At 51.5% G+C, this 24,047-nt stretch overlaps 12 protein-coding genes across 12 annotated transcripts; 5 read left to right on the top strand and 7 right to left on the bottom strand.

Annotated features, from left to right (window-relative positions):
• Positions 1-266: 266 nt before the first annotated feature.
• Positions 267-1,243, top strand: JN550_006529 (uncharacterized protein; the record flags this gene model as incomplete). Its single annotated transcript, XM_049318278.1, has 2 exons — positions 267-491; positions 584-1,243. 2 exons carry the CDS (start codon positions 267-269, stop codon positions 1,241-1,243), a joined length of 885 nt encoding a protein of 294 aa, XP_049171417.1.
• A 221-nt stretch (positions 1,244-1,464) lies between these two features.
• Positions 1,465-2,303, bottom strand: JN550_006530 (uncharacterized protein; the record flags this gene model as incomplete). The annotated part of the gene is made up of 3 exons (XM_049318279.1): positions 1,465-1,864; positions 1,918-2,148; positions 2,197-2,303. 3 exons carry the CDS (start codon positions 2,301-2,303, stop codon positions 1,465-1,467), a joined length of 738 nt encoding a protein of 245 aa, XP_049171418.1.
• A 2,186-nt stretch (positions 2,304-4,489) lies between these two features.
• Positions 4,490-5,198, top strand: JN550_006531 (uncharacterized protein; the record flags this gene model as incomplete). Its single annotated transcript, XM_049318280.1, has 2 exons — positions 4,490-4,766; positions 4,825-5,198. 2 exons carry the CDS (start codon positions 4,490-4,492, stop codon positions 5,196-5,198), a joined length of 651 nt encoding a protein of 216 aa, XP_049171419.1.
• Positions 5,199-5,452: 254 nt separating this feature from the next.
• JN550_006532 (uncharacterized protein) lies at positions 5,453-7,315 on the bottom strand (the record flags this gene model as incomplete). The annotated part of the gene is made up of 1 exon (XM_049318281.1): positions 5,453-7,315. The coding sequence occupies one exon, from the start codon at positions 7,313-7,315 to the stop codon at positions 5,453-5,455; it is 1,863 nt and encodes a 620-aa protein (XP_049171420.1).
• Positions 7,316-8,718: 1,403 nt separating this feature from the next.
• Positions 8,719-9,190, bottom strand: JN550_006533 (uncharacterized protein; the record flags this gene model as incomplete). The annotated part of the gene is made up of 2 exons (XM_049318282.1): positions 8,719-9,027; positions 9,122-9,190. 2 exons carry the CDS (start codon positions 9,188-9,190, stop codon positions 8,719-8,721), a joined length of 378 nt encoding a protein of 125 aa, XP_049171421.1.
• Positions 9,191-10,275: 1,085 nt separating this feature from the next.
• JN550_006534 (uncharacterized protein) lies at positions 10,276-12,101 on the bottom strand (the record flags this gene model as incomplete). Its single annotated transcript, XM_049318283.1, has 7 exons — positions 10,276-10,450; positions 10,513-10,936; positions 10,999-11,060; positions 11,116-11,599; positions 11,651-11,743; positions 11,802-12,024; positions 12,072-12,101. The coding sequence occupies 7 exons, from the start codon at positions 12,099-12,101 to the stop codon at positions 10,276-10,278; spliced, it is 1,491 nt and encodes a 496-aa protein (XP_049171422.1).
• Positions 12,102-12,678: 577 nt separating this feature from the next.
• Positions 12,679-13,287, top strand: JN550_006535 (uncharacterized protein; the record flags this gene model as incomplete). Its single annotated transcript, XM_049318285.1, has 1 exon — positions 12,679-13,287. One exon carries the CDS (start codon positions 12,679-12,681, stop codon positions 13,285-13,287), a length of 609 nt encoding a protein of 202 aa, XP_049171423.1.
• A 559-nt stretch (positions 13,288-13,846) lies between these two features.
• Positions 13,847-14,539, bottom strand: JN550_006536 (uncharacterized protein; the record flags this gene model as incomplete). Its single annotated transcript, XM_049318286.1, has 3 exons — positions 13,847-13,945; positions 13,999-14,394; positions 14,480-14,539. The coding sequence occupies 3 exons, from the start codon at positions 14,537-14,539 to the stop codon at positions 13,847-13,849; spliced, it is 555 nt and encodes a 184-aa protein (XP_049171424.1).
• Positions 14,540-15,531: 992 nt separating this feature from the next.
• On the bottom strand, positions 15,532-16,293 carry JN550_006537 (uncharacterized protein; the record flags this gene model as incomplete). Its single annotated transcript, XM_049318287.1, has 1 exon — positions 15,532-16,293. The coding sequence occupies one exon, from the start codon at positions 16,291-16,293 to the stop codon at positions 15,532-15,534; it is 762 nt and encodes a 253-aa protein (XP_049171425.1).
• Positions 16,294-17,448: 1,155 nt separating this feature from the next.
• JN550_006538 (uncharacterized protein) lies at positions 17,449-17,928 on the top strand (the record flags this gene model as incomplete). Its single annotated transcript, XM_049318288.1, has 2 exons — positions 17,449-17,498; positions 17,574-17,928. The coding sequence occupies 2 exons, from the start codon at positions 17,449-17,451 to the stop codon at positions 17,926-17,928; spliced, it is 405 nt and encodes a 134-aa protein (XP_049171426.1).
• A 28-nt stretch (positions 17,929-17,956) lies between these two features.
• JN550_006539 (uncharacterized protein) lies at positions 17,957-18,643 on the top strand (the record flags this gene model as incomplete). The annotated part of the gene is made up of 1 exon (XM_049318289.1): positions 17,957-18,643. The coding sequence occupies one exon, from the start codon at positions 17,957-17,959 to the stop codon at positions 18,641-18,643; it is 687 nt and encodes a 228-aa protein (XP_049171427.1).
• Positions 18,644-20,361: 1,718 nt separating this feature from the next.
• Positions 20,362-23,437, bottom strand: JN550_006540 (uncharacterized protein; the record flags this gene model as incomplete). Its single annotated transcript, XM_049318290.1, has 2 exons — positions 20,362-21,147; positions 21,215-23,437. The coding sequence occupies 2 exons, from the start codon at positions 23,435-23,437 to the stop codon at positions 20,362-20,364; spliced, it is 3,009 nt and encodes a 1,002-aa protein (XP_049171428.1).
• Between the last annotated feature and the right edge of the window lie 610 nt (positions 23,438-24,047).

The raw sequence follows: 24,047 nt of genomic DNA on the forward strand, positions 1-24,047 counted from the left end.
TCTGGGCCTGCTCCTGGGCGTGTTGGCTTGCGCTACCGGGGCTCTGGCTTTGGCACGACCCGACTAACCCCTGTCACCCAGCCCAGCGCCATACTATTGCCGAGGTTTGGGCTGGTTGGTCGCGCTTCTCAAACTTGCCGCAGGTGCATATGCAACTGTCCCCAGCTCTCTCTGATACTGCAAGCCGGTATATATAGTGAATGGGCGCCTTTTCGCCGCTTGCCATCTTTGCATTACTTGTATATGAATTTCCTGCTACCTAAGGGATGGTCGCAGATGCCAGCGGGAAGTCTTCCCCGCTGATCTCTCTTTGCGCTGGTGGCACTGCCGGCGGTGTCGAGGCTTTCTGCACATACCCATTTGAGTTCGCAAAGACCCGTGTACAGTTATACGGACATGGCTCGAGTAGAAATCCGTTCCGCATCGTCGGTCAGGTAGTCAAGGAAGAAGGCTTGTCGGCGTTGTATAAGGGATGCTCGACCATGATCGTGGTAGGTGCCGAAACTCCAACCCGTCAGCCCCTATCCAAATCGGCCTGTCATGCACGCTCTCTCCACCAAACCCACGCTCACCGCCTATACAGGGCTCGATTGGCAAAGACGCCATTCGATTCGTAGCGTTTGACAGCATACGCAAGATATTTGAGGATCCGGAGACGCATACCTTGGGGCCCGCTCAGTCCATCATGTCCGGCATGGTCGCCGGCGTCGTCTCATCTACAGCCATCGTAACGCCCACCGAGCGTATAAAGACGGCGCTCATAGACGATGCAAAGACGTTACAGCGCTTTCGGTCGCCATGGCATTGTGTCGCTACCTTGGCACAAGAACAAGGCCTGCGCCGTGCCCTGTACGCCGGCTACGTGACCACAACCCTCAAGCAGATTGGGACCACGGGTTTCCGCCTAGGCTCATACTCCATCATCAAGGACTGGGAGCGCTCTCGTGGATACAATGTTGACGGGCCCTTGGCGAGCTTTGCCAACGGAGCCGCTGCCGGTACCATCACGACGCTGGCCACTCAGCCATTCGACACGGTGAAGACGAAGGCGCAGCAGGCCAAAGCCGTTGGCACCATGGACGCCGTCCGCATTATCATGGCGGAGGACGGCTTCTTCAAAGGATTCTGGCGGGGTACTGTCATGCGACTGGGCAGGACTGTGATGGCTGGTGGTATCTTGTTTACTGCTAATGAGCAGGCTGCCAAAATGCTCAGGGCCTTGTTAGGTCCACAATATCAGTAGCAAACTAGAATAGAATACGCACGATTTAGATCAATAAACAAAGAGTTTCCCATTATCCATTGCTTTCTTCGTTAACGGCAAGCAGAAATGACATCTTGATCGTTATATAGCCACAAAACGGGTTGGTGCTGTTGATCAATACATCACAGGGGTGAGCATACTACGCGTACAACTACCGCATACATCAAGTACCCCATCACAGCCTGTCCAATTGTCTGACCTCAGTCAATCACCATGCCGTCGAGGCCCTCCTCGATCTCGGGAGCTCGCAAGCCCCGAGCGGCAGGCTCGGTGGGGTCAAGGGCTTCAGCAGCTTCCATGTCCTCCATATCCTCATCCTCCTCGCCCCCTGCGTAGTAATGGGGGTTGATATTTCCATCCTCGTCCATCATACCTTTCATCATTGTCTCCTGCACGCTGCGGCCGGCGTTCTTCGAGAAGTAGTGAGGGTTCTTGCTGACAATCATGACGTGGTCCTTGCCATCCCCGATATGATCAGCGTCAGTGAGCTGCATAGGAAAATACATGTTCACAATTCGGAGAATTTCGCCTCGACGATCCAGAACTTCCTGCAATTCCACCGGGCTCTGAGATTCCTGCGGCAGGGCCAGGAAGTCTAGGCTGTACTTCGGGCTGTATACTTCTCGTAGAATGCGGCGCGGAATTTATCCAACGCCTTGGATAAGGGCTGTCCCTTAGAACGGGCCGAACCAATCTGATACTCCTCAAAGATATTGCGAGCATGGAATGCTTTGTACGTGAATATCCAGAAGACTTCGTCACGGATTGACTGAGCTTGCGGAAAATTCTCCTTAGCAGTGGCAAAGAACTGCTGAGGATGGGCGAATTCGTGGCAGTGGTCGACGTTGTCGGCGGCATAATCGTAGATTTTGCCCAGGAACTCGCTGATGTGACGAGGCTTGAGATCTGTGAGGCCGTCGTTCTTGACTCACTTGATAATGTCTTGGACGAACTTCTTGGAGTTCTTGTTAGATAACAGACGGCGGAAAATCCAAGCCTGGCGCTCCTCATCCCAGACTGGGCTGGTGTTCCATCTCATGCCACTCTCAAAGCCGAAAAGTCAGAGGGACTTCAGCGGCGGGGTGCCTCCAACGCTTGTCATATTGCCAGGATCCTCTAGAGGATCATCAGCCGTAAGAAGAAGAAGAAGAAGAAGAAGAAGAAGAAGAAGAAGAAGAAGAAGAAGAAGAAGAAGAAGGGGGCTTTCGCAAGATCTCTTACCCAGTAGGCTGGCAAATGGTACGCAAAGGATGCTCTCTCTGTGCGTGTAGTTATGTTGTTGTGTTGTTCCAATAGCCGGAGAAGCTATGGCGAAGAGAGCTGATGGTGAAGGAAATGCAAAGTGAAAGAATCTCCAATCCAGCAAACGGAATATGTATGTAGTATCTTCTAGGTGAATAAAACAACCGTTGCCTGGTACTACTTGATGCCTGGAGCGGTCGTTGCTCGGCCCGCATCTGAATGCAACGAGGTGAGCTCGCGGAGCATCGCTCGCTAGTGCACTCGATCCAGGTGACAAACTGTTATTCCATCTAGAATACCATCTTTTTAGTGTAGTAATCGAGCCTCCAGGCATGGGTAATCCGGAACATAGTTTCAACTAAGGCGCTGTTTTTCCAGCAAACAGCGTCCACCTGGTCAAGTGGTCAATCGAGCTTCCATATTTCATTCAAATTCGCAAGTTCCTGGGTCAATTCCCAGGAAGAGCATTCCTCCTTGATTAAAAAGCGCTTTGTGATTGATGACCCTTCCACGACTGGGGCTCATAAGAGGCATCGACCGTTCTCGGTCTGGCAAGGTAACTGTATACTTGCAAAGGGAATTGATGTTCATCAATCACGAGGTCAGCTCCCAGGTCTTGGGTTTCTTTTTAATCCTCTCTCCTTTTTCTCTGATCCTCAAGCTCGTGTGATTCCACATCGCGCCGTCTGTGTATGCCATCTTGCCACTTCTGTTCTCACATTTGATTGGGGGGAAATCAATAGCAAAGGATCTCATAATTACTCGAAGATGTGTCCGGCTGGTGAAGTGGCGCCATCCGGCATTTCATCTCTTATTATTAAGTATGGGTTCCTATACCTATACTTTCAACGTGACCGTGGTCTCTGAAAATATTTGCCTGTAACATGCGAACGGCCTAGTAAATGTTGCTTTGGACTAGTTTGATGATAGCGATGGAAAGCAGGCGAGAGAGGCGACCATAGCGGTAGAGCGCATCTTTCAGGTTGTTACCGGATATGGTGTGGCGGGCCACCTGAAGGGCAAGGCACTACAACTTGTGATGGGCGAGGATGCATCTGTAAGGGTTAAGAAGCACAACTCAATTTTGACTGCAAATTTGTTTGTAAACAGTTTAAGAAGCAATCTTGTTAATAAACCACTAGCTATCCCTATCCATAGACCATAGTCAAAAGCATTAACCCCCCAGGATCGTGCTTAGGAAGTGATATAAAACAGGATTTTTGGCAGATGAGTTTTATATTCATAGCAGCATTTATTACTCTCAACTGCCTGCACAACCATTAGAATCCGGCATTGACTCATTTAATTCTGTTCTCAAATAAAACCCCAGAAGAGCGTGATGTCCTGGCCTGCTTATCGAGCGCGCTATCGTCGGCGCTTTGTGCTTTACTCTTCACTTGAGAGACTCTTCCAGGCAGCTTCTTTATCTGAAAGCTGACAACAAGCGGTGATTAGTAATTACAATATAGGAATATATTTATTACAATAAATATCCTTCATTTTGTCGCAGGAAACTTCTTTATTTGATTGGCATCATTCCTAACAGCTTCAGTTGCAACGCAAATCGGAACGCTTAACGTCTAGTACGGGCACGCTGACATGCTGCCTACTCGTTTAGGTGGAATGGGCTTTCGTTTTGCACATCTGGATTACTCTTTACAAACACTACGGTTACGAGGCACCTGTCTTAAGGTCAGTTAACCACGCGCTGTTGCAAGCCTCTGTCGCATTCCAACCGTTGACCACATTTGTATCTTTGGTGCCTATGTCCAAGACACGAAGTCATTTCAACAAGTGCCCTGTGGAGTCTGCTGCACCATAGAACTACTCTACGAGGTTCCTACTTGCATGCAATTTATGTCAAGGACACTTTTAGTTTCAAACTATGCTGGCTCAAGCGCAAGCTTGTAGCTGACTAGCCATGTTGAGCACATAAACGTGCCCTCAAGGTTATGTACAATCGTACGGCAACGTAAACAAACAATGCACGTCGGGTCATACGAGACTCAAGTACATATACGAGCCTACAGTTTCGGCTTCGGACCTCCCTGGCTCTCCTACTACACTCAACGCCGACCACGCAACATTGCAATCGATCCGAACACCATGCATCCCGTCAAAGCGGTTTTCGTCTGTGCTGGTCTGCCGTCCATTTACGCGGCTGTTCACGTAAAGAAAGACCAAGAATTTCACATACCGAACATCTACGCACACCAGCCCAGCGGAAGGCCAGGCAACAGCCCCTACTGCACTGTGTCTTGTACGTACCCTCCTTGACCACTCCGTGATCCTGCTGGAACCCGTACTTATCAAGAAAGTTGATATTATCGATGTTGCCACTCAAACAAACACCAGTTGCTTTGTTGAGCATGGCCCCTGCGTGTCCAATAGCAAGGAGCCCAAGAAGCCTTTACCAACCAAGGACAACCCACAGTCTTGCGATAATACGGACTTCAGCTTCTACCTACCTGAATACCAATACATCGGCAACTATACCGTGCATGTAGAACACTGCTTTTTGAAAGGATGCACGAATCTCATGCATGAGGCCACAAGCAAAGTCATCAACAAGGCCAATTACCCGGCCGGCTACCATTATACATGTGGGGGCAGTGGTGTGTGTAATGCCTACTACAGCAGCATCACTGATCCTATCGCTCTACCTTTCCAGAAGGACTGCAACCAGGATTGATGGGTTTAACAGGACGTCAAATCTTGGCATAGTTTATCAGACCGAATGTCGTAGTCTAATTCAATTTTATCGAGCATCCTCTTTGCTTGCGTAAGAATAGTAGGGCAATTTGCTCAAGCACTGTACGTCACATTTGGGGAGCCATGCTTCTACCATGCCATCGCCACGGATGATCCCCTTCCTACTCTGCCCGTGTCTACTTTGAAATTAAGCAGACACATCCATGGTCTCTTGCTCTTGCAAGGCCGTTCTCTCTATGCCTCTGGAAACGAGCCGTTGTATGCCCAGTATACGACGTAGTTGAATCCCTGAGCGTCAAAGAAGGGACCAAGGCTGACGTTCTGGCCATCCGCAGTTCCAGTAAAATCAAGGTTGGAGCTGCTTGTCCTCGTCAAGGAGCCGAGATCCAAAGTTGGGGCCGAAGTTACATTAGTATCTCGATAGTTGCCTGACAGAACGATTGGTCCGTACGCAACAGCAGCGAGAGACTCGTCATCATTCGCTGGCACGAGTCGGAGGTTTAGGGGCAGTTGTACGGTGACGGTGTCGCCAGAGACCCAACTCCGAGATACGGTGGCGTATGATCCAGCCGTGGTATCGATGTCCTGCTTCTCTCCGTTGACAGAAACTGCGGCCCCTGAAGTCCACGATGGGATGCGGATCTTTAGATCGAATGCTCCGCTTCCATCGATGGTTAACTGAGTGGTGTCAGAGACGGGGAACGTCGTCTCTTGAGTGATTTTCAACGATTTCTGTGACCAATCCAGTGTCGATGGTGCGAATAGATTGACGAACAGCGACGAGTCGTCATACCCGTAGATTGCGTCCATCAATTTGGTGTTTTGCTCTACTCCGGTTCCTTGGCAGCACCAGAAGGACTCGTAGTCAGTGCTCCAGGTACCTCCACCCCAAGCAGGTCCAACACCGCGGTGACCACCAGCAATGAGAGGAGTGAAATAAGTTACATGTCCATGGTCGTCGTACTGGTTCTGTGCTCCGAGCAGGTGGTTGAGAAGTGCACGTTCGTAGAAATCAAAGTAATCAGGCTGAGGGCTCACGGTCCAGAGTTCCTTCGTCAACTTGAGCATGTTGTATGAGTTGCAGTGCTCGCACGTGTCGTCCGTCAGATAAGCAGCAATGGCATTAGGCTCGTGGAAGTGCTCCGCTTTGCTGTTACCGCCGATGGCATAGGTGTGCTGGTTCACGGTAAATTCCCACGCATTCTTCGCAATGTCCAAATATCGCGACGTGCCCGTGGCCTTATATTCGCGAGTGGCACCAATCCACTTGGGCACTTGGGTATTCGCGTGGAGGCCGTTCAGTTGATCTTCGTTCGCAGCTAGGGGATCGAACACTGCTGCGTGATCGAACCTCTGTGCCACAGTGATCCAGTTTTTGTCCCCAGTTTGCCGATATATATCGGTGAGGATATCGTTCATTCCACCAAACTCGGTCTGGAGGACTTTCTGCATCTGGTCCGTCGTGAGTTTAGCAGTACGCGTGTCCACCCATTTAGCGAGGGCGAGCAACGCTGTCTCGGCGTTCGCGTCACCAATATTCCTCCAGACATCTAGGAGCCCCTGCATGGTCTTGTGAATTACGTAGTAGGGCACATTTCCATTAGTCAAAGATCCTGCTTCGAGGAGGTCGAAATCAGACTCGGGGAAGCCTGACAGATATCCTGCACTAAACCCCGCTTGCTCGTTGTTGTTCTGGCACTTGAGTAGTTCTGCTACAAACGAGGTCGCACGATCCGCACAGTCTTGGTCTTTGAGGGAAGCAAAACATTGAGACCATGCCGATAGTACGTGGCCCTGTACATGGCTCCGGAAGGGAAAGTCGGGAGCATCCCAACCGCCGTTCGCCAGTGCCCCGTTAGTCGACAAACCATGGGCTGATCTGAAGACGTAGAGCAGGCGTTCCGGGTCGACGTATTTCAGATATGTTAAAGTACGATTCTGATTTTCGTGCCAACGACCGTCATTCAGGGTAACTTGGCTAATGTCGAAAGTATGTGCCGTCACGCCATTATCTGTTGTGACAGGGGGTTCGACTTGAGCCCTGACGAGTCGGGCTATGCCCGCCACAATAGATACCAGCCGAATCAAACCCTGCATGATGTTGCGTGAGAGAGGTTGGCACCTCCAGTATTGACTCGAGTTTCTGGCCATCACAGAGGCAGACACCGATTTATCTATCAACTCCATCTCCAATACGCGGCTGCCAACATCCAATACTGTCAGCTGACCGCTATGATAGAGTTCAATGCCACCTTAGATTAGTCCACCACTCACGATCGGCCATACCAGGACGGTGCTATAGCCGCACGATTGCCGCTGCTGCGCATCAAGCTTCCTCGCACTACCCCCGCCAACCCCAGCCCCAATCCCCAGGTTGATCGGCATTGACCCGCAATAGACCCCGCATCCCGAATGGATACTACCCTAGTGCTCAAGTGCCGAAGCGCACCTATGATAGCATCAGTATACTCGCCAGCTGGACGTCTGGTACCTGCCTTCGGTGGGTTCTAAATGACCTCCTGCGTCATTGGTAGCGTCACGCCCGCCCATGGATAGTTTATGGGTGACAAGAAAACTGAGCAGATCACCCCTGACACGCTCTAGCAAACTGCGATAATTCTTATTTCTGAGTGAATTTTACACATGCGCACCTCAATTCATACATTTGAAGATGCCTATCAATGTTCTCATTAGTGCGCTTATGGCGGAGCTCACATAATGATTTGAAACCTTTCGGCAGAACAGATCACCAGTGAGATGGATTCTTGGCCATCACGACATTATCTCATAGCAAATCAAGACCGGGTCATGGTTGACACCGAACGTCGTAGGCAAAGAGTGTCGGTCGAAAAATAACTTTGGTGGCTTCATCGGTACCTCACTTTCGAGATGTTCCAATAATCATTTCTCCAGTCACGACTTCACACTACGCCACTACGAAGCCACGCCTTGACCCACTCTTTTCGTACAGTTTTATTATTTCATGGTATATTAGTCTTGAGCACTCAAGCTTCCTGCTCACGGTTGCTGTCGACTACATGATAACGAAGGACGTGCATGCCGTATAGATGACGCAGTTCGGATTAATTAGACGCCTGGACTTACCAAATGTTCTGTCCATTTTGTATCAAAAAGATGTAGGAAGAAAGTACCAGCAGATTTCCTCAATGCAGAGGCCTTTGGCATCACTCATTAACATCCGCTTTCTAACCCATGCGCCTTCAGACCACAGAAGAATTTGGGAAAGCAGCGCAGTAACATAGATGCGCTGAAGAATATCTGGCAAGTTTCAGTAGTACTCTAGTCAGTAACATTTAGATATTCATTCTATGCAGGCACGTTGCAACCATTGCTTTGAAGGTATCTGTGTCAAATACTCAGCCTATTTCGACCAAAGTGGTTCGTTTTTTTATTTGTTTATTCTTCATGCATTCCTAGTTTGCTTTCCTTCGAAAATGAAATGTGTTTGGAAATTGAGTGTTTCCAAAATGCGCCAAAGCTTATGGCGCCGAACCATTCTGGGGTAGGAAAGCCTGGAAGCCTTGAATCAGGTCATCGTGGCCGGCGAACAGCTTCTTGACATCTTCCAGAGCCTGCTGCGTCCTCTCATTCCTCTTCTTGCTCACGTCCTCCGCCGACTCGACAGGTTCGACTGCGGCATCCTGCTTCGCAGGGTCTGCCGTGCCAGCCTCCTTAGCAGCCTTGTGCTTGGCTACCACATCCTCGATGTCGCTCCTGAACGCATCGTAGTAGTCGCGTAGAATTTTCAGAAACTGCTGGTACGTCTCGGATTGCGCATCGAATGTTTCCTTTCATTGGCGATTGTCGCGTTAGCTCACTCGTGGATTCCAAGTAAGCAGAAGAGGGTGCTTGAGGCTGAAGTACTCGGGAATTTATACGTACCTGGACTTGCTTGAGGTAGTCGAGCGACCGATTAAAGTTGGGGTTGGCAGATGGATTGGGTTGCGCCATGGCTGTCTGTGAACCACTTGAGCCCGCCCTTTGGACGATAAGTACAACTTGGATTGTTATCAGAGATCAGACTGCGTCGCCTTGCGATAAGTGGTCCTGCGAGCTTCGACGTTCAATTCCAGAGGAGAAACTCTCGAAGTAGCCACGTTTAAACCTTGCGTCATGTTACAGATCCGAGCGTGAGACAGGGGAAAAGTGGCACTAATGCATGTCAGCGGGTATACAGGGATAAAGGGGGCTGCCTCTTCCGGCAACGCGTTCCTTGGCACCGAACCCTAATCAAGGGCCACCGTAGAACTTGCGAATTTTTGAAAAGCTTATAACTTTGGAGATACCGTCAAGACTCAGTAATCTACTACACGTTTGACACGGGCCAGCTCGTATACATAGAAGCAAAAAGCACTGAACAGTCCTTATTTGTAAGAGGAGGCCAGTAATAGCGAAGGAAATAGAGACCATTTTAGGGATAGCGGGAAGTTCTCTCCCTTTGATTGGACATTTTGTGGTAGTTGGTCCGTGTCAACGTGTAGTAGATTACTGAGTTTCGACGGTATACCAAAGGCTATGACACCTGGTTGCCCATCTATGTCTGTTTCGGAGGCTGACCGCAGTCAACTGAGAGGTGTCTGTACAGCTAAGGAACTGACCGATGTAGTTAAGCTGTCACAGCGTTACTTCTTTCGGGTCAGCTTCAGAGCCGTTGGCTGGCTTAAGTAGCTCAGAGTGATACGATATCCTTTCGTAGGTCCTCAATGAGTACTGGGCTTATCCATTAGCTTCAAGACAGGGGATTTTCTTTTTCTTGACCAAATTATACGTGAACATGAATTGATCACGTGAATCGAACTCCTGATAAATGCATCAAGATGCAGCAGGAAATATTCAGAATCTGCAAGGCGAAATACCTACTTGTCTCATTTGTCCTGTGAATACAATGACTGTTCTATGTTTCTAAACTGCTCTATCATCCTAAACCGTTCTATGTTCCTGAACTGCTCTATGTCCCTAGAAAGGTGCCTAACGTAAACGCCAGGAGCCGGAAATGAAAACCCGCGACGTAGACTGATACATTTGTGTGTTGCGTACTATTTTATATCCCCGCCGCCAACTGATGCCACTTTCACCACGAGAGGAACCTTCTCCCAGAGGCTGAAGATCTTCTGTTTGTCGATCCAGTCCATGCTGTCTGGCTCGACGTTCAGGAAATCAAAATTCCAGACCAGCGAAGCTAAAATTATGCGCATCTCGGCCCAAGCAAGGCTGTTCATGGCAGGACAATCAGAACTGCATTTCAATGAAAGTTGTAAGTGACTTGTACTTACTTCTTGCCGAGACAGTCTCGAGGTCCGATGCTGAAGGGTTTGAAGACCCCTTTATCATCGTCCCCAAATTCCACTGGAGCCTCCTTTAACCACCTCTCGGGACAGAACTCAAGGGGCCGGTGGAAGTTAGCAGGAGAGCGGTGAGCGGCCCAGAGGTTGACTGTCAAGCTCGTATGCGGCGGGACCACCCGGCCAGCGATAATGGCGCTATCATTGCCCGTGGTGCGAAACAGGGTGTCTGGAGCGGGAGGATACAAGCGTAGGCCCTCTTTCAGTACGGCGTTGAGGTATTCATGCTGCTGCAATTTAACACCCGTGAAATCGGACTCTGAAGTGAAATCGGAGCGTATCCTCGATGTCAGTTCTGAGAGTATAGGCAAATTGCAGAGCAAGAGGTACATGGTGCCCGAGATCATGGTCGCGGCTGTAAGGGCAGCAATTAGCACTGACTTCAAATGGCAGTAAACTTTGGAAATGCTTGCGTACTTGTTTCACTCCCTGCAATGATGAATGTGATGGCTGCCATCTCGATTTCGGCTGGCGACAACCTGTTATCCTGTTAGTTTTACCATCATGGATCATGTATCATCGATTGTGTTATACCCTTTCTCATCTTTCCCATCGTGCTTGAGTATGTACGACATAAGATCTGACCTGTCAGTCTCGATTGCCATCCTGCGTTTGGCTGCCTCAGCGCCAAAAGCGACAGCAGATTGCTGGTGCTCCATCAGTTCTTTGGGTATACACCACATAGCAGCCTTAATCATCCACGAGGGCAAGCGAAGAATTTCCCGCATGAAAGTAAACGTCTTGAGTGTTGTAAACATTACGTCCAGCCAGGGATGTAGCTCTCCCGAATCAAGGCCGCCAAACGACTCCCCGAAAGCCAAGTCGCCGATTATATCTGTGGTGAGGAAGTTAACCCACTTTACCATGTCAACGGCGCCATTTTGCGCCTTGATCTGCTGGTGCAGGCATGAAACGAATTTCTCGACGTAATGCTGTAGATATCTCTCCTGCAATAGTAGTGCCTTGTCAGAGAAAGCAGGAGCTTGAAGTCGCCGGAGTCGTCGATGATTTCTGTCATCTGTGTTTGACTAAGCGCGTTAATAGATGTAGATCCGAAGGTTGGACAAACTCACGATGGTATCCACGCCCGGCGTTTTGATATAGAACTTAGGGTCTTTGGCGAGGCCGCCGCGTTTGGCAGACTGCGTGAAGCCATAGGCGTCTATGGCAGAGTGATGTGAGGAAATCGCTCAGCCTAGACAGTTTTCCGCAGAACTCACCTGTCCACGCCTGGCTACATGTGTAGGACAAGGTATCCGGCGTGATGCGCACTATGTGGCCGTACTTATTGTGCAGCTCTTCCACCCTGCGAGTACTATCGCCTCGAAAGATTGAGACTGTGTAGGGCAATCGGCTTGCGGACCGGTACCATGGTCCCGGATAGTTACGGAGCGGATGAAGAAAAATGTTATAAATGGCCTTCCCGATCAAGTACAGCACAATCTGCGTTGGTTAGAACCTATGGTCTGACAGGGTGGAGATGAACTGACCGTGCCAGCCGCAAGGAAGGAGAGCTCCATGCCTATTGGGCTGTATCATACCACTCAAACGGGTTTGATGCCGAGGATAAAAGGGGCACGGGATGCGCTACAGGAAAGCATTCGAGTGCACTTCAGGGAGACGCGCTCTTTTCACCTGTTCAAGTTTTCTGACACCGTGCCTAATTGGCGTGCTATGCCCAACACGGTGGTAAAGCTTGGATGGGGAACAAGTATAAGGAAATATGGCGTTGGGAGTATGTGGTGTCAATTGGTACGCAAGCGTGGGGGTTACGAAAGGAGTAGCGGTAGAGATGGGTGGTGAGTTCTACCCGCGCTGGTGGCGAACAGCAGCCTGTGTAATTTAGCTTGTGTACGGAGTAGCTTCCCCGCTGCTCGCGAAACTCGTACTCGTTCGTACTCGGCAGCCTCTGACGACCCATCAATCTGCTAACCTGATCTGTCACGCTAATCTCCTGCTGACTTTCCGGGAAATAATACAAATAATTGGCTCGAGTTGTCTTTCTAAATTTGCGGGCTGGGTCTGGCGATATACGTTCTGCAAAGCATCTCACTTAGCTATTTGCCTATAATCCACACTCACGGCGACCCTAACCAAATGGAGATCATCGCGCCTGATCAGCAGGCCAAGTGCGTGTCCCCTATAAATGTTCCAACACATGGTGCGACAGGTGTCTTTTCTGTCGCGTGCTCGACCGCCATATCCGCATCACCAATCGCGTGTCTTGAAAATGTCCTGAATCTGGCAGGGTATCCATCATGGAATACATTCATCCCCCATGCATCCATTACCGACGCTCCATCGACTGTCCAGCTTGACCCAGACCTACAGCGCTTTGCTGAAGCCCCCCAGCATGCCTATCCTGGCGTGAAAATGCGGTTCGAAGCTGTTATGACCCCCGGGAAAGCGCCTACGTCAACGGACCTAGAGGTCACAGTCCTGGAACCCATTGTGAAGGAGGGATGCAAGGGCTATCGTGTTGCATGGAAAATGCTCGGTATGCCGCATTTCCTTCTGCACACAGAACGAGTGCAGGAATTCGTCCAGAAAACAAACTCAGATGGCTCAGTGGAAACACAATACTATTGCTGGGAGACCTTTGGTGGGCTTTTGGCGTACCTCATGAAGTATACTTTGGGTGGACAGTTAGAAGATGGGTTCAACAGATGGATGAATGGGCTTAAGAAGGTTGCGGAGGGAAAGTGAATATCCTTCATCAAACCCAGATCTAAATATGCATACGGCGCACTGGTTCACATGTTGCATGGCGCAATTGCTACATACCGCAACCACCGTCTTTGGATTCACCTGAGTTATAGCCTTCCTAAGCAGCCTAGTCTCCTAGCTCTTTGCAAGGGAGGAATACTCTTTTTTCTATCGATTAAACCTCTTAAGTTTGAATATTGGATGAGGTGAACAAGAATGTGTATTGGTAGAACAAAAAGCCACCAAGCCTCAGCAATAATAAGCCTCTGTAACGCAGCCATGATAATGGGCTAGTGGTCCCTCAAGGAGCATCAAGTGATATGATCTAGTGAAGATTAGATAGGGCGGAGGAGCATCCCGGGCCGGGGGATGCGAGGATTGAATACGGAAAATTGAAGGCCCACTCTGATAAGTTCTTTGGCCTCAAAGAGTGACGCAAATGCCCAAGCAGCATTGTGTTGACGAGGGGCGAACAGCTAACAACGTCGAGGTTAATGGACTCTGCAAAGCAGATATGCTCACCGTATCAAGAATGTCTCTTCTTCTTTGTGTCCGTCGCTCAGCCCTTAGTCTTCTGTGACTTTTCAGGGTTCGCCAGCGCCTCGGAATTCCAGCGAGGGTCATCACTCTCATTGACAGGAGCCCAGCCGAGTTGAATCTATATACCAACGTTAGATCCTGGCACAGGTCGTAAAAAATTGGGCATCCTACCTGCATAGTCTTCTGGTCCCAATCTTTGGTAAAACTTCCAATCTTTCCATCCTCCACCTCGAAGATCGCCGCGGCGCTCCATCGCGCATGTTTACCCGTCTTTTCGATGCCCTTATAAGGTTTCCCGCAGTGACTTCCCTCTGCCGTGTAGCGCAGTAGAACGTGGCCGTCCTTGGCCCAGGCTTGGTCAAAGCGGATGATGTGCAGATCCGCAACGCTGTCCATGACAACAGAGTGTGAGTCTGCGTAGTCCATGGGGGTCTGGCATCCCGGAAATGTTGCTGGTGCCCAGAACCAGCTATCCGGGTGACAGAGGTGCTGTACTGAGGAAGCGCCTTTGTTTTCTGTGGGTGAGTAGGAAATGGCCATATATTCCTTGCACAGCTCAATATTGCGCTGCAGAAGCATTAGCTGCAATCATGAGTGTACAACATAGTCATAATGAAGGCCAATGCGAAGTTGTCTCATGTAATAGACGTACCTCCTCATCCGGGGTTTGCCTCGCTGTCATGACTGCGTCAGGATACTTTCGGGGCGCCATATTCGTCCAAGTCGAAAGCAATATTATCCACTGCCAGTCTAGTTGAAGATCTTCAGGCTTCAGGTCAGGCGACTATCGCGCAGACCTTGCCTGTGTTGGCGACTACTGTAGTCAATAGCTGGTTTGTTGGGAATAGTCTGTAGAACGACTTTATAGCGGTGTTCGTCATCATTATGTATGATGCACTGCGTGGTGGGGCATGGTGACATCAGCCCAATGAGGTCACCCTAGCGCAGCGGTATATCTAATATGCACCCACGGGGATAGATCAACCTATCGCCATTGCCGTTGCTATCAGAGAGGAAAAGGTATAGGATATTTGCATTAGATTTTTCGATTGCTCACTACTGTATAATCTCTGCTAATTTCCAGGTGGCAAGATGCAATTGCGATGTACAAATGCCTCCCCTTTCCCAACCCGTATAACCCTCAAGCTAAGCTCTATAGGATGAAGAAGGGGCGTCGCAAAGAACCTGGCGATGTTGAATAAGATGTGTCAATCGTTATTTTATTATTATCGAATCAGGCACAATTCGTAAGTATGAGATGAAAACTCTGTTTCATCAGAAACTTGTCATGATGACCTTTAGCGGCTTGTCTCTTGATACACTTCTCTTCTTCCCGCTGGATGGCACTATCTTCATCTTAGCGCTCAAGTGGAAAAGACTTTCCTTCATGCTCGTCCCATCCTACGACGTCCTTGTGGAGTACCCTGTATCAATATCACTGCTAACCTGCTCCCCAATGGCTTTCTATCAGCCCATTGTCACAATGCCCCAACCTCCTCCCGTTTATCTGCACGTTCAGCACCTCTCATTACCTAGCTGTTCTTGATTTGTTGTACCAATCCTAGAGCTGCGAGCTCCCGCGCGAATGGCTTTGGTGGCCAGATCTGGCACGATGCGAAGCGACAGGCTACCAAAGCACTCATAGTTACCTCGCCAACCGAAAGTGGCTTTGGGAAAGACCAGCTCATCAATAAACTTCCGCAACTATGTCAGCATGTTTTCGATAACGTGCACCGTAAAAACCACCTGAGCTCTAAGTTGGGACACCAGGTTGAAGGATCCTATGGACCATCCTGAAATCTTCAGCTTGAGGCCGCCTTGGGGCGCGTCCTCACCCTGCTGACAGTGGGCCTGAAGGTGCTGCAGGATTCTCGCGTATGTCTCGATGAGACGGAGATAGGTAGAGAACACCAAGAGCTCCGATGCAGCGTTCAGCGAGAAGTCGCTTGGCGGAGGTGATGCCACCGAGGGCTCGCCATTAGGCGGCGGCAATCTGGGCAGGAGGTGCTGGAGCGCCTTAATAAACATTTCGGAGATGTCAAAGACGTCGTCGATGGCGCACTGTGGCTCCTCGACGGATCGTGCGTGATCTGTCTCGCCATCCGAGGTTAGTGGAGTGATAACCCTCAGGTGCTTTATGAGTAAGACGCCGATCCCTGCTATGTTTCGTATGTGGTATTCTAGCGATACATCGCACTGGGCGGTATGCCGTTGGGACGAACCAACTTCCTCTGATGTAAGGGCGCCCGGAGGATCTACCGACCCGTCCGTGGCTGATTTGCCCATAGAAGCCGCCTTCATGGATACTAATGACTCAGGAGCCGCTGCCATGGAGAATGATGGCCCTGAAGCACAAATTGTCCTTTGATGGTCAACAATGGTGGCAGGCGCCGCAGCCACGGAGGTCAGTGATGCTGTAGCATGAGACGAAGTTGAGGCAGCGGGCGAGACCCGAGGCCTTATCATAGCGCTCGTTCCAGACGCGATGCCGGTGCTCTCAGCTCCAAGGTCATCGACTCTATCTCAGCCCGATTCAAACAGCGTCGGCTTAACCGCGTGCTCAAACGGCCTCGTTGGCGTCCTCCGCAGATACACCTGGAATGCTGGTGGCTTTTGATTATATTTGGACTGCTTCAGTTTGCTCTGTCGTCGGCCTCGAGAGGCGGGGCTGGAGCACCACTCGACACGAAGCTGTTGGCAGCGCCGGCAAAGCTCCTCTTCGTTGTCACGCAGACATCGGAGCTTGGATTTGTGGCAGCGGTCACACGCTCGGCTGGTACTGACGAGATGGCTACACATGTATCATGGCACCGATTCGGTTGATACTTATGAAGACAGAAACCCGGGCCAGAGCTGAGAATGGGACAAGGTGGGAGACCTCGTCGCAACTATAAGCTGATTATTGGTAGATACCGAGACTTAGAAGAATTGTTAATCATCCTTGCATTCCGGAGACTTGCCTTTGAGTGTAAAGCACCGAAATTTCTCTGATTGGCTCGATCTTTCTGGCGACATGGATCAAGCTCCGAGTGGACTACAGACTACACGCGGTTCTAAGTCGTTGTATAGCTACTATTACCAACCGAGGAGGACGGTTTTGATGATTGATAACCAGGAAACCCCGACATCCATGGATAGACTTGCAACTAGAACCCCGCAGACAAGTTGGGCGCCGGCCGCTCCGTTTTATGCCATATCTCAGTGCTTGCATAATTGAGGCACATGCAAGGCTGGCAAATTTCAAGAAGGCATGGCGCTTGTCTCACGCGGAATTACCTATTTTGGCCTCTCTACACGATTTGTCATATGTTCTTTCCAATGCTCAACTCTGATGTTATAAAAGGAAATTTCTTCCGCTCCATTAGATCTGTTCGCTCCTTAGCATCAACCGAATTCTTCCCTAGCAAGGTTATCAGTGCCTAAGTGTGCAGTCCTATAACTCCAATCGTTATTCTAACTCGGCACCTTGGCGACAAGACAACTGCTTCAGATATAATAATGGCGGTCCCCAGCTCGGCTCGACTTGAGACTGCCGCGGAGCCGCCTACTCATGCCAACCAAGACATTGCCGTGGTTTCGACGAAAAAGGTTTGGCGATTTTAGGCCATCTTTCCTACCCTCATGCTGGTTTCGCTGCTAGTTGCGATCGAGTCCACCGTGACCTCGACGGCGTTGCCCTTGATTGTTCACGAGCTGGATGCGGGAGACCTCTTCATCTGGTTCGTTAACGCCTAATTTCTGACCAGTGCTGCTTTTCTTCTCTTGTCCGGCCAGCTCGCGGACATCTTTGGCCGACGATGGGTTTTCATCACGGTGGTGGCTCTCTTCGCTTTGGGTAGCGGCATTGCGGGCGGCAGCAACAGTGCGACCAGGCTCATCGCCGGCAGAGCTGTGCAGGATATTGGTGGTGGCGGCATCAACCTCTTGATCGAGTTGGTCGTCAGCGACTTGGTTCCGCTGTGCGAGCGAGGAAAATACATGGCCTTGCTGTTTGCCTTTTTTGCCCTCGGTACAGCCATTGGACCATTTGTTGGCGGTGTGCTCGTGGAGCGCTCGTCCTGGCGTTGGCGGCGGCCTGCTCTCGAAGACAAGCCGCTATAAACCGCTGCATTTTTTCGCGTTTAGCATCATGGTCCTCGGGCTCGGCCTCTTTGCCTTCTTCGAACGCAACACCTCCAAAGTGGAATGGGTGATTGTGCAGATGCTCCCAGCGTTTGGCGTGGATTTTATGATGTCCACCAATCTTGCCGCCGTCCAAGCCGATCTTAGCGAGGAGCTGACCGCCGCCTCCGCCGCTGCGTTCGCCTTCATGCGCGCCTATGGATCTATCTTGGGAGTGGCCATTCCTGCCGCGGTGTTCAACTCCCTCTTCACCACCGAGTCGTACCGCATAGCTAATGAGAGTGTGCGCGCCGAGCTCAGCGGCGACAGAGCGTACAGCTTTGTTACGGCGACACTAGTCAATGGTCTTGCACCTGACACCCGCGACCAAGTCATTGATGTTTTCACGAGAGGCCTCAAGGTAGCCTGGCTCGCCAGCATTGCGCCAGCCGTGCTAGGCTTCCTGATAGTCTTTGCCGAGAAGGAGATCGTGCTACGGACAGAGCTGGACATCAAGTACGGCTTGGACGACGGTGAGAAGGTGTCCGACACAGAGGCAAGAATCGCCACGGCTGGAGACGGGGTCTCGACGGTACAGACTGAAAAACGGGCAAGGTGGGGACTGCGGTACAATGTGTTTGAAATAGGGCAGAGCTCAATCATTTCTCATCTCTATATTCAGAATAACTTTACACTCAGGATACCTCTACATTGAAAAATAAAGGAGTACATCTGGTGCCGCTTTTTATGTCAACTTGGATATAGAACAAAGCAGACACCAATAGCAAATTTGCTTCCCACGAATCTTATACAGAGACGGTCCCGTTGTTTTCGAAGATGAGAGCCTTTCAACATACAAGAGTCTGACATGATCCGCAATTGCGGGGGCTACGTACCAGCAAGGTCAATGTATAGTGACAGATGACCGCGCTCAGCCGTAGCAGAAATATCCATGATAGCCATCTTCTACTAATTTACGACGCAGTGATGTGCGACGCAATGATAGAGAACACAATACAAGTGATGTTAAACTCGTACAGCATGTTTCCAGGTCCAAGTGTCTGTGATATCTACATTTCGAGCTGAGCATGATCCTACGCTGTGGTTCAGACCTAGATCTAGCTACACGCACGGTACACCCGCCGCTGAGGAATCCCACCCATTCCGGTTGAAGTTGCGGGTCGGTGTCAATTCAGCTTCTCCAGCAAAGCCGCCGTGACGCCGACGGCAGACTTGCTGATCCCGCGCCTGACCGGACCCAATGGCAGTTTTGCACGCCGGTTTCTCGGGGGTAGCGCGTGACGGAACACTGTAGTCGGTGACGCTCGCCTTGTCGCGGTGCTGCTGGCAGATGTACTGCTTTGTTTCGTGCAGCCACAGTCGCGGACGCCGGCCTGTACCGCCATCGTGGTATGAGAGAGAAAGAGGACGAGGACGAACAGCACCACCGTCCACGGGGAGTGCAGGCTGTTGCGATGCATCTTAGATATCGACGTCGTGGCGGCCAGAAGACTTGAAGCTGAACTCTTGAAGTTGAGTAGGTTGATAGAAAATAAGCCCGAGTTTTTCTAGCTGTACTTGTCGAACAGTACACCATGTGTCGTGCACTTTTCAATGCGATCGGCGGCACTCACGCCATGTTATACTGCTCGTACTTCGTAAATATTCGTCACCTCGCGATCATGACCCATCAGCCTCGTACTCGACCCCATTCTGATTACGTTGCCCAGCCCATACATGAGACGGAGTCGTGGTCAATTATGGCCAAGGCTTGCGCAATCAGGGGTGTTGCTGAAACGAGCAACCCACAATTCCCTCGTGGGCAAGCGTTTAGATGCGGTTGAAACCAACAAGTCACAACGAAACCACAAAGCAACGAAAGTCAAAGAGAGAAAGAATGAGACAGCGTGATCCTTTAAAAATTCATGAACTTATGCAATGGTGGTATCATGGCGCCTCCCCCTTATGCTAAGTAGGTGGGGGTGGGCATTAACAGGACATATGTGGACTTTCTCTCTCAGGCCGACAAAGGAAATCAAATATCGACAGAATTGAAGGCTCCCCAAAAACCAATGAACGTCACAACCCGTGTTCGACCCCAGAGTGTTACATTAGCAACGCAATCCGCCTGTCGCCTTCATCCGCGATGAATGGAAGTTCGCGGTTTCCTCCTCTGTATCCCAAAGTTGTCTAGTTTCTGGTAGTCATGATTCGATCCGGTTCGCTGCAAACTGAAGCTGTAAGCAATCCTCCTCTATGCAATCAGATACTGGCGCCTCGTAATCTTCCATATTTTAAGAGGGCATATGGCCCACCCTGGTCAACGTCCACTCCGCCGGGGTGGTAAACAACCCCGCTGAGAGGTTCCGTCAACAGCAATGCCTCAACCGTCTTGCTCCAAACAATTCGCTTCGTTGCCTCGTCTTGGGCTCCCTAATGCCCCTGAGGCAAAGGTGGCAGGTCTTTCTCCAGACTGTCTCTGCTGATGACTTTCCGCAACCCCTTGCCTGTGCTTGCTCCACTGTCACTACGGCCTCTGTTTCCTTCAAATCTGGCCGTCGGATCCAGGTAGCTGCTCTTCGGCGGGGTCGGCGGCCCTCTGCCTCCTATTCCATGCGGACCAAGGTCGGTAAACCCATCAGCCCTCATCGTTCCAGGCGTCTCCATGAGACTGGGGGTGAAGGGTCTATTTCCACTGGCATGGTCACCGTGGCTCCTGGCGCTGATGCCGCTGACAATACTGGCGGCCTCTGCCGTTTCCTCAACCACTGGGAGGACCGCGTGAGCATTGCCCTTTCCCTGAGCGTTCGCAGAAGATGTAGTAATGGTTCTCTCAGGTACCTCGTCCTCCTTGGCGACGTTCTTTTCCTTCTGAGTGGCCTTCCTCAGCGCCATCTCGACGGTTGGGTTAGGCTCCGGTGACTTCGGGCTGCGCATGCCAGGGGGAGCTGGTGGCAGGTATGTGGGAACTGGAGGGGCGCCTTGAGAGTTGCGCTGACTGTCATGACGTGCGACATCAGCTTCCTCGGAGGCGGCCGCGGCCTCTGCGGCTGCTTCGCGATCTCGCTGGTCACGTTCTGCTTCTTCAGGGGACATGGTCACACCTGCCATGAATTTGATGAAACGTTCGCCGTATTCGACCGGCGGAAGGGCAGAAATCTGAGTTCTATCACTGGAAAGACCTTTCCAGAAGTGCTCTATCTTCTTAATAACGCCATACTGCAGAACAAACTGTGTTAGTCCGACTCTCATCACATCAAGTATGCAGTAGAATACTATGACTTACGTGAGTGAGACAGTCAATGACTCCGAGATAGTAAACCTCTTCTCCAGGGGTATTGTCTTCATGTGTAGCCCTGAGGCCGCCGTCGTCACTGTAGAAAATGCCACCTCGGCCGTAGTTCTCATCCAACTCTTCAGGCATTGGGGATTTGCTCTGGCCCATGGGAACAGGCCGCTCAGCCTTAATCATCTGCCTCAGTTCTCTGGCCTTACGCGCGCTTTCCAGCTTGGATGGGGTTCGCATAAGAACCTGGTGAGGATCGAGCTCGTCCGCCCCGTCGTCGCCACCAGGGTTGAAGACCTGGAGGGTCTTGCCCCTGAGATTCTCCTCGTTGCCCTTCTTGAGGTCATGCACGCCGATGAGAAGGGAGTAGTCCATAATCTGCAGTTTCTGCATCAGGCGCACATCTCGTTGTAGTTGCTGGAGGAACAATTGCTTCTTGGCCAACCCCATCTCCAAATGTCTCTTCCTACGCAGCCAGTTGAGATCCTTCAGAGTCGCGCGGGGGTTCTTCTCGAGGTCTTCCTCCTTGTAGTCCCGGCCAATAGTCGAACCTTTGAGGTCAAAGGTCTGGTGGATATCTCTATGCGGGGGAAAGAGGTTATTCATCACCACGAAGTGAATCTTCTTGCCAGACCATGGCATCTTGACGCGGTGGAGGCCATAAAACTGGGAGAGCAGGGTGTTCGGGTTGTCGGTGACGTGGTTGTAGTAGTCCTTCAGAATCTTCCGCAAGAACTTGTGCTCGGCATGGTGAATAGTCTTTATGATGTACTTGTAGTCCCTCGAGAAGTAGAAGAAGCTGCCACTCTTTCCCGGAGAACCAAGCTCGGACAGAATATACTTGCCAGTCAGGGACATCAGGTAATCGGCGGGGTCCAACCTAAAGAGTGCACGCAGATGCCGGAAAACCCAGGGCGCGTAGTCCTTAAACTTGAAGTCGTACTTGGCTGAAGGTACCAACTCGTTCCCAGTAATGTCGAAGGTGGACTTCTGCTTGGCCTCGAAATCGGCATCAGTCAGGGGCCGGTCCAGCTTGGCGTTGGTCCTCGACACGGATACCCGAATGCCGGTCAACATGTTGTAGGCAGTAGTCCAGTTTGCGTGACTCTCGTCCACCTTGGTGCCCACCAAGACCTTGTCATCGTCCAGCTCCTCCTTGCGTTTCTTCTTGGCCCGCTTTTGCCGGTACGCTTCCGCCCACCTCATGGCGTCGTCATCCAAAGGTACCTCGTCGCGAGGCACCTCGGAGTGCAGCGAGCGGGTGTTCCTACGGCCCAGACTCAGCGACGCCCTACGTCCGCTAGACCCGGCTACTGTTGGTGAGAAGCGGCCACTGGCGTAGGCTGCATCCGCCAAACCGTCCCTTGAGCCCCTGCCAGACTGGACCTTTGGTACCTCGAGGGTGTGCCGATGTTTCAGCTGATTGGGGGGTTGAAGATTGGATGCCGAACCAGAAGGGTTTGCTCCGGGCGATTGGAAGTGCGGCGGCGAAGAGAAGCGGTGGGGAGGCTGTGATTGTTGCTGATACGGGTCAGGCGTGGCGGACAGTGTTGGCGGGTTGCTGGGAGAGTTCTGCAAGCCGGTGGAAGACGTATCATGCGACGCTCTGGGCGTCCTGTCGCCGTTGGTGAGTGGCTTGGACGAGACCGCGTCGACTGGTGTTTGCTGTAACGAGGTGCGTCCTGACGACTCAACGGAGCCTCGCTTGGGTGGTGCACCATCGGGGATATTGTAGTACTGATTTTGGGGTGGTATGTTTATTGTCGGGGCGGACGAGGAAGTTGACGATCTGCCGTTCATCATGGGTCGCGATTCGGTGGATTGCCTCTCAGCTGTGGCATACGGCCGTCCATTGGGAGTGTTCTGACTTCTCTTCGCGTCGACGTTGGCGTTGTGGACGCCGCCACTGGCACCGGGGCTGACACCGTTCATCAGTCCTCTGGACGGCTGAGCACCGTTGGCCAGGGGGGTCATAGTCGCACGCGGTGCCGAGTCCCTGTCCCCATTCACTCGCGCGCGCGGGTCCGAGGTGTCTGAGGAATGCGAGGAGGAGTTGTCGAACTCGTCAAAGGCGTCGTCGTCCGGGCGGCCGTTGGCTGGGGCCGAGGGACGGGGCGGCACCTGCTTGACGGGGTAGTGCGGCGCGTGGGTGCCGTCGAGGTGGATGACTCCAGCATGCGGGGGGTAAACGGGCGTGTTCTCGTCGTTTACGAAGGAGGGCATGTCGTCGGTGCTGGCGGTGCGAGATATCGCGGGAATTGGATGACGGTGCCCTCCGTGCCGTCGACGCTCCTCCAAATCCAAACCCAATGGGGGCGGTGGTGCCGATTGAGCCGGCGCCGTCAAAAGCTTGGTGGCTGAGGGAAATTAACAAGAGGGAAAAGGATGCACTCGGGAGGTGCTTCACGGGGAGCGGAAAGGCGCTCCAGCAGGGGACTCTATCGTGGACGCTGGATACTGCACGGCAAACCTTGGAAACAAACAAACCCGAAAAAGATGAAGACACGAAATAAGGAGGTTGAACTGGGCCGGAGCTGGAGAGTGCACGACCGTAGGAGCGACGTCAAATCAGAGGCAGAAAGTTGGCACAGGGTGGATTCTCGCGCGCGGCCAGCAGCCAGCGGCCAGCCAGGAAGCCAGCCAGCCCACGCCCAGCGGGGGCCGCCATTGGCACCACACACACACACACACAGACACATGCACAGTAACCACACACACGCATTGGATATGCACAGCTGAACTGGTCTCCAGTCTCTCGAACCGGGGCGGGCCCCCAATGCACTGCGAAATCGACCCGGCCCCTGGCGTGCTGTGCGGTCTTGGCGATAGCGAC

The sequence above is a fragment of the Neoarthrinium moseri genome (genome assembly GCF_022829205.1).
Source record: "Neoarthrinium moseri strain CBS 164.80 chromosome Unknown scaffold23_Wmoseri_CBS_16480, whole genome shotgun sequence".
NCBI classification, from domain to species: Eukaryota; Fungi; Ascomycota; class Sordariomycetes; order Amphisphaeriales; family Apiosporaceae; genus Neoarthrinium; species Neoarthrinium moseri.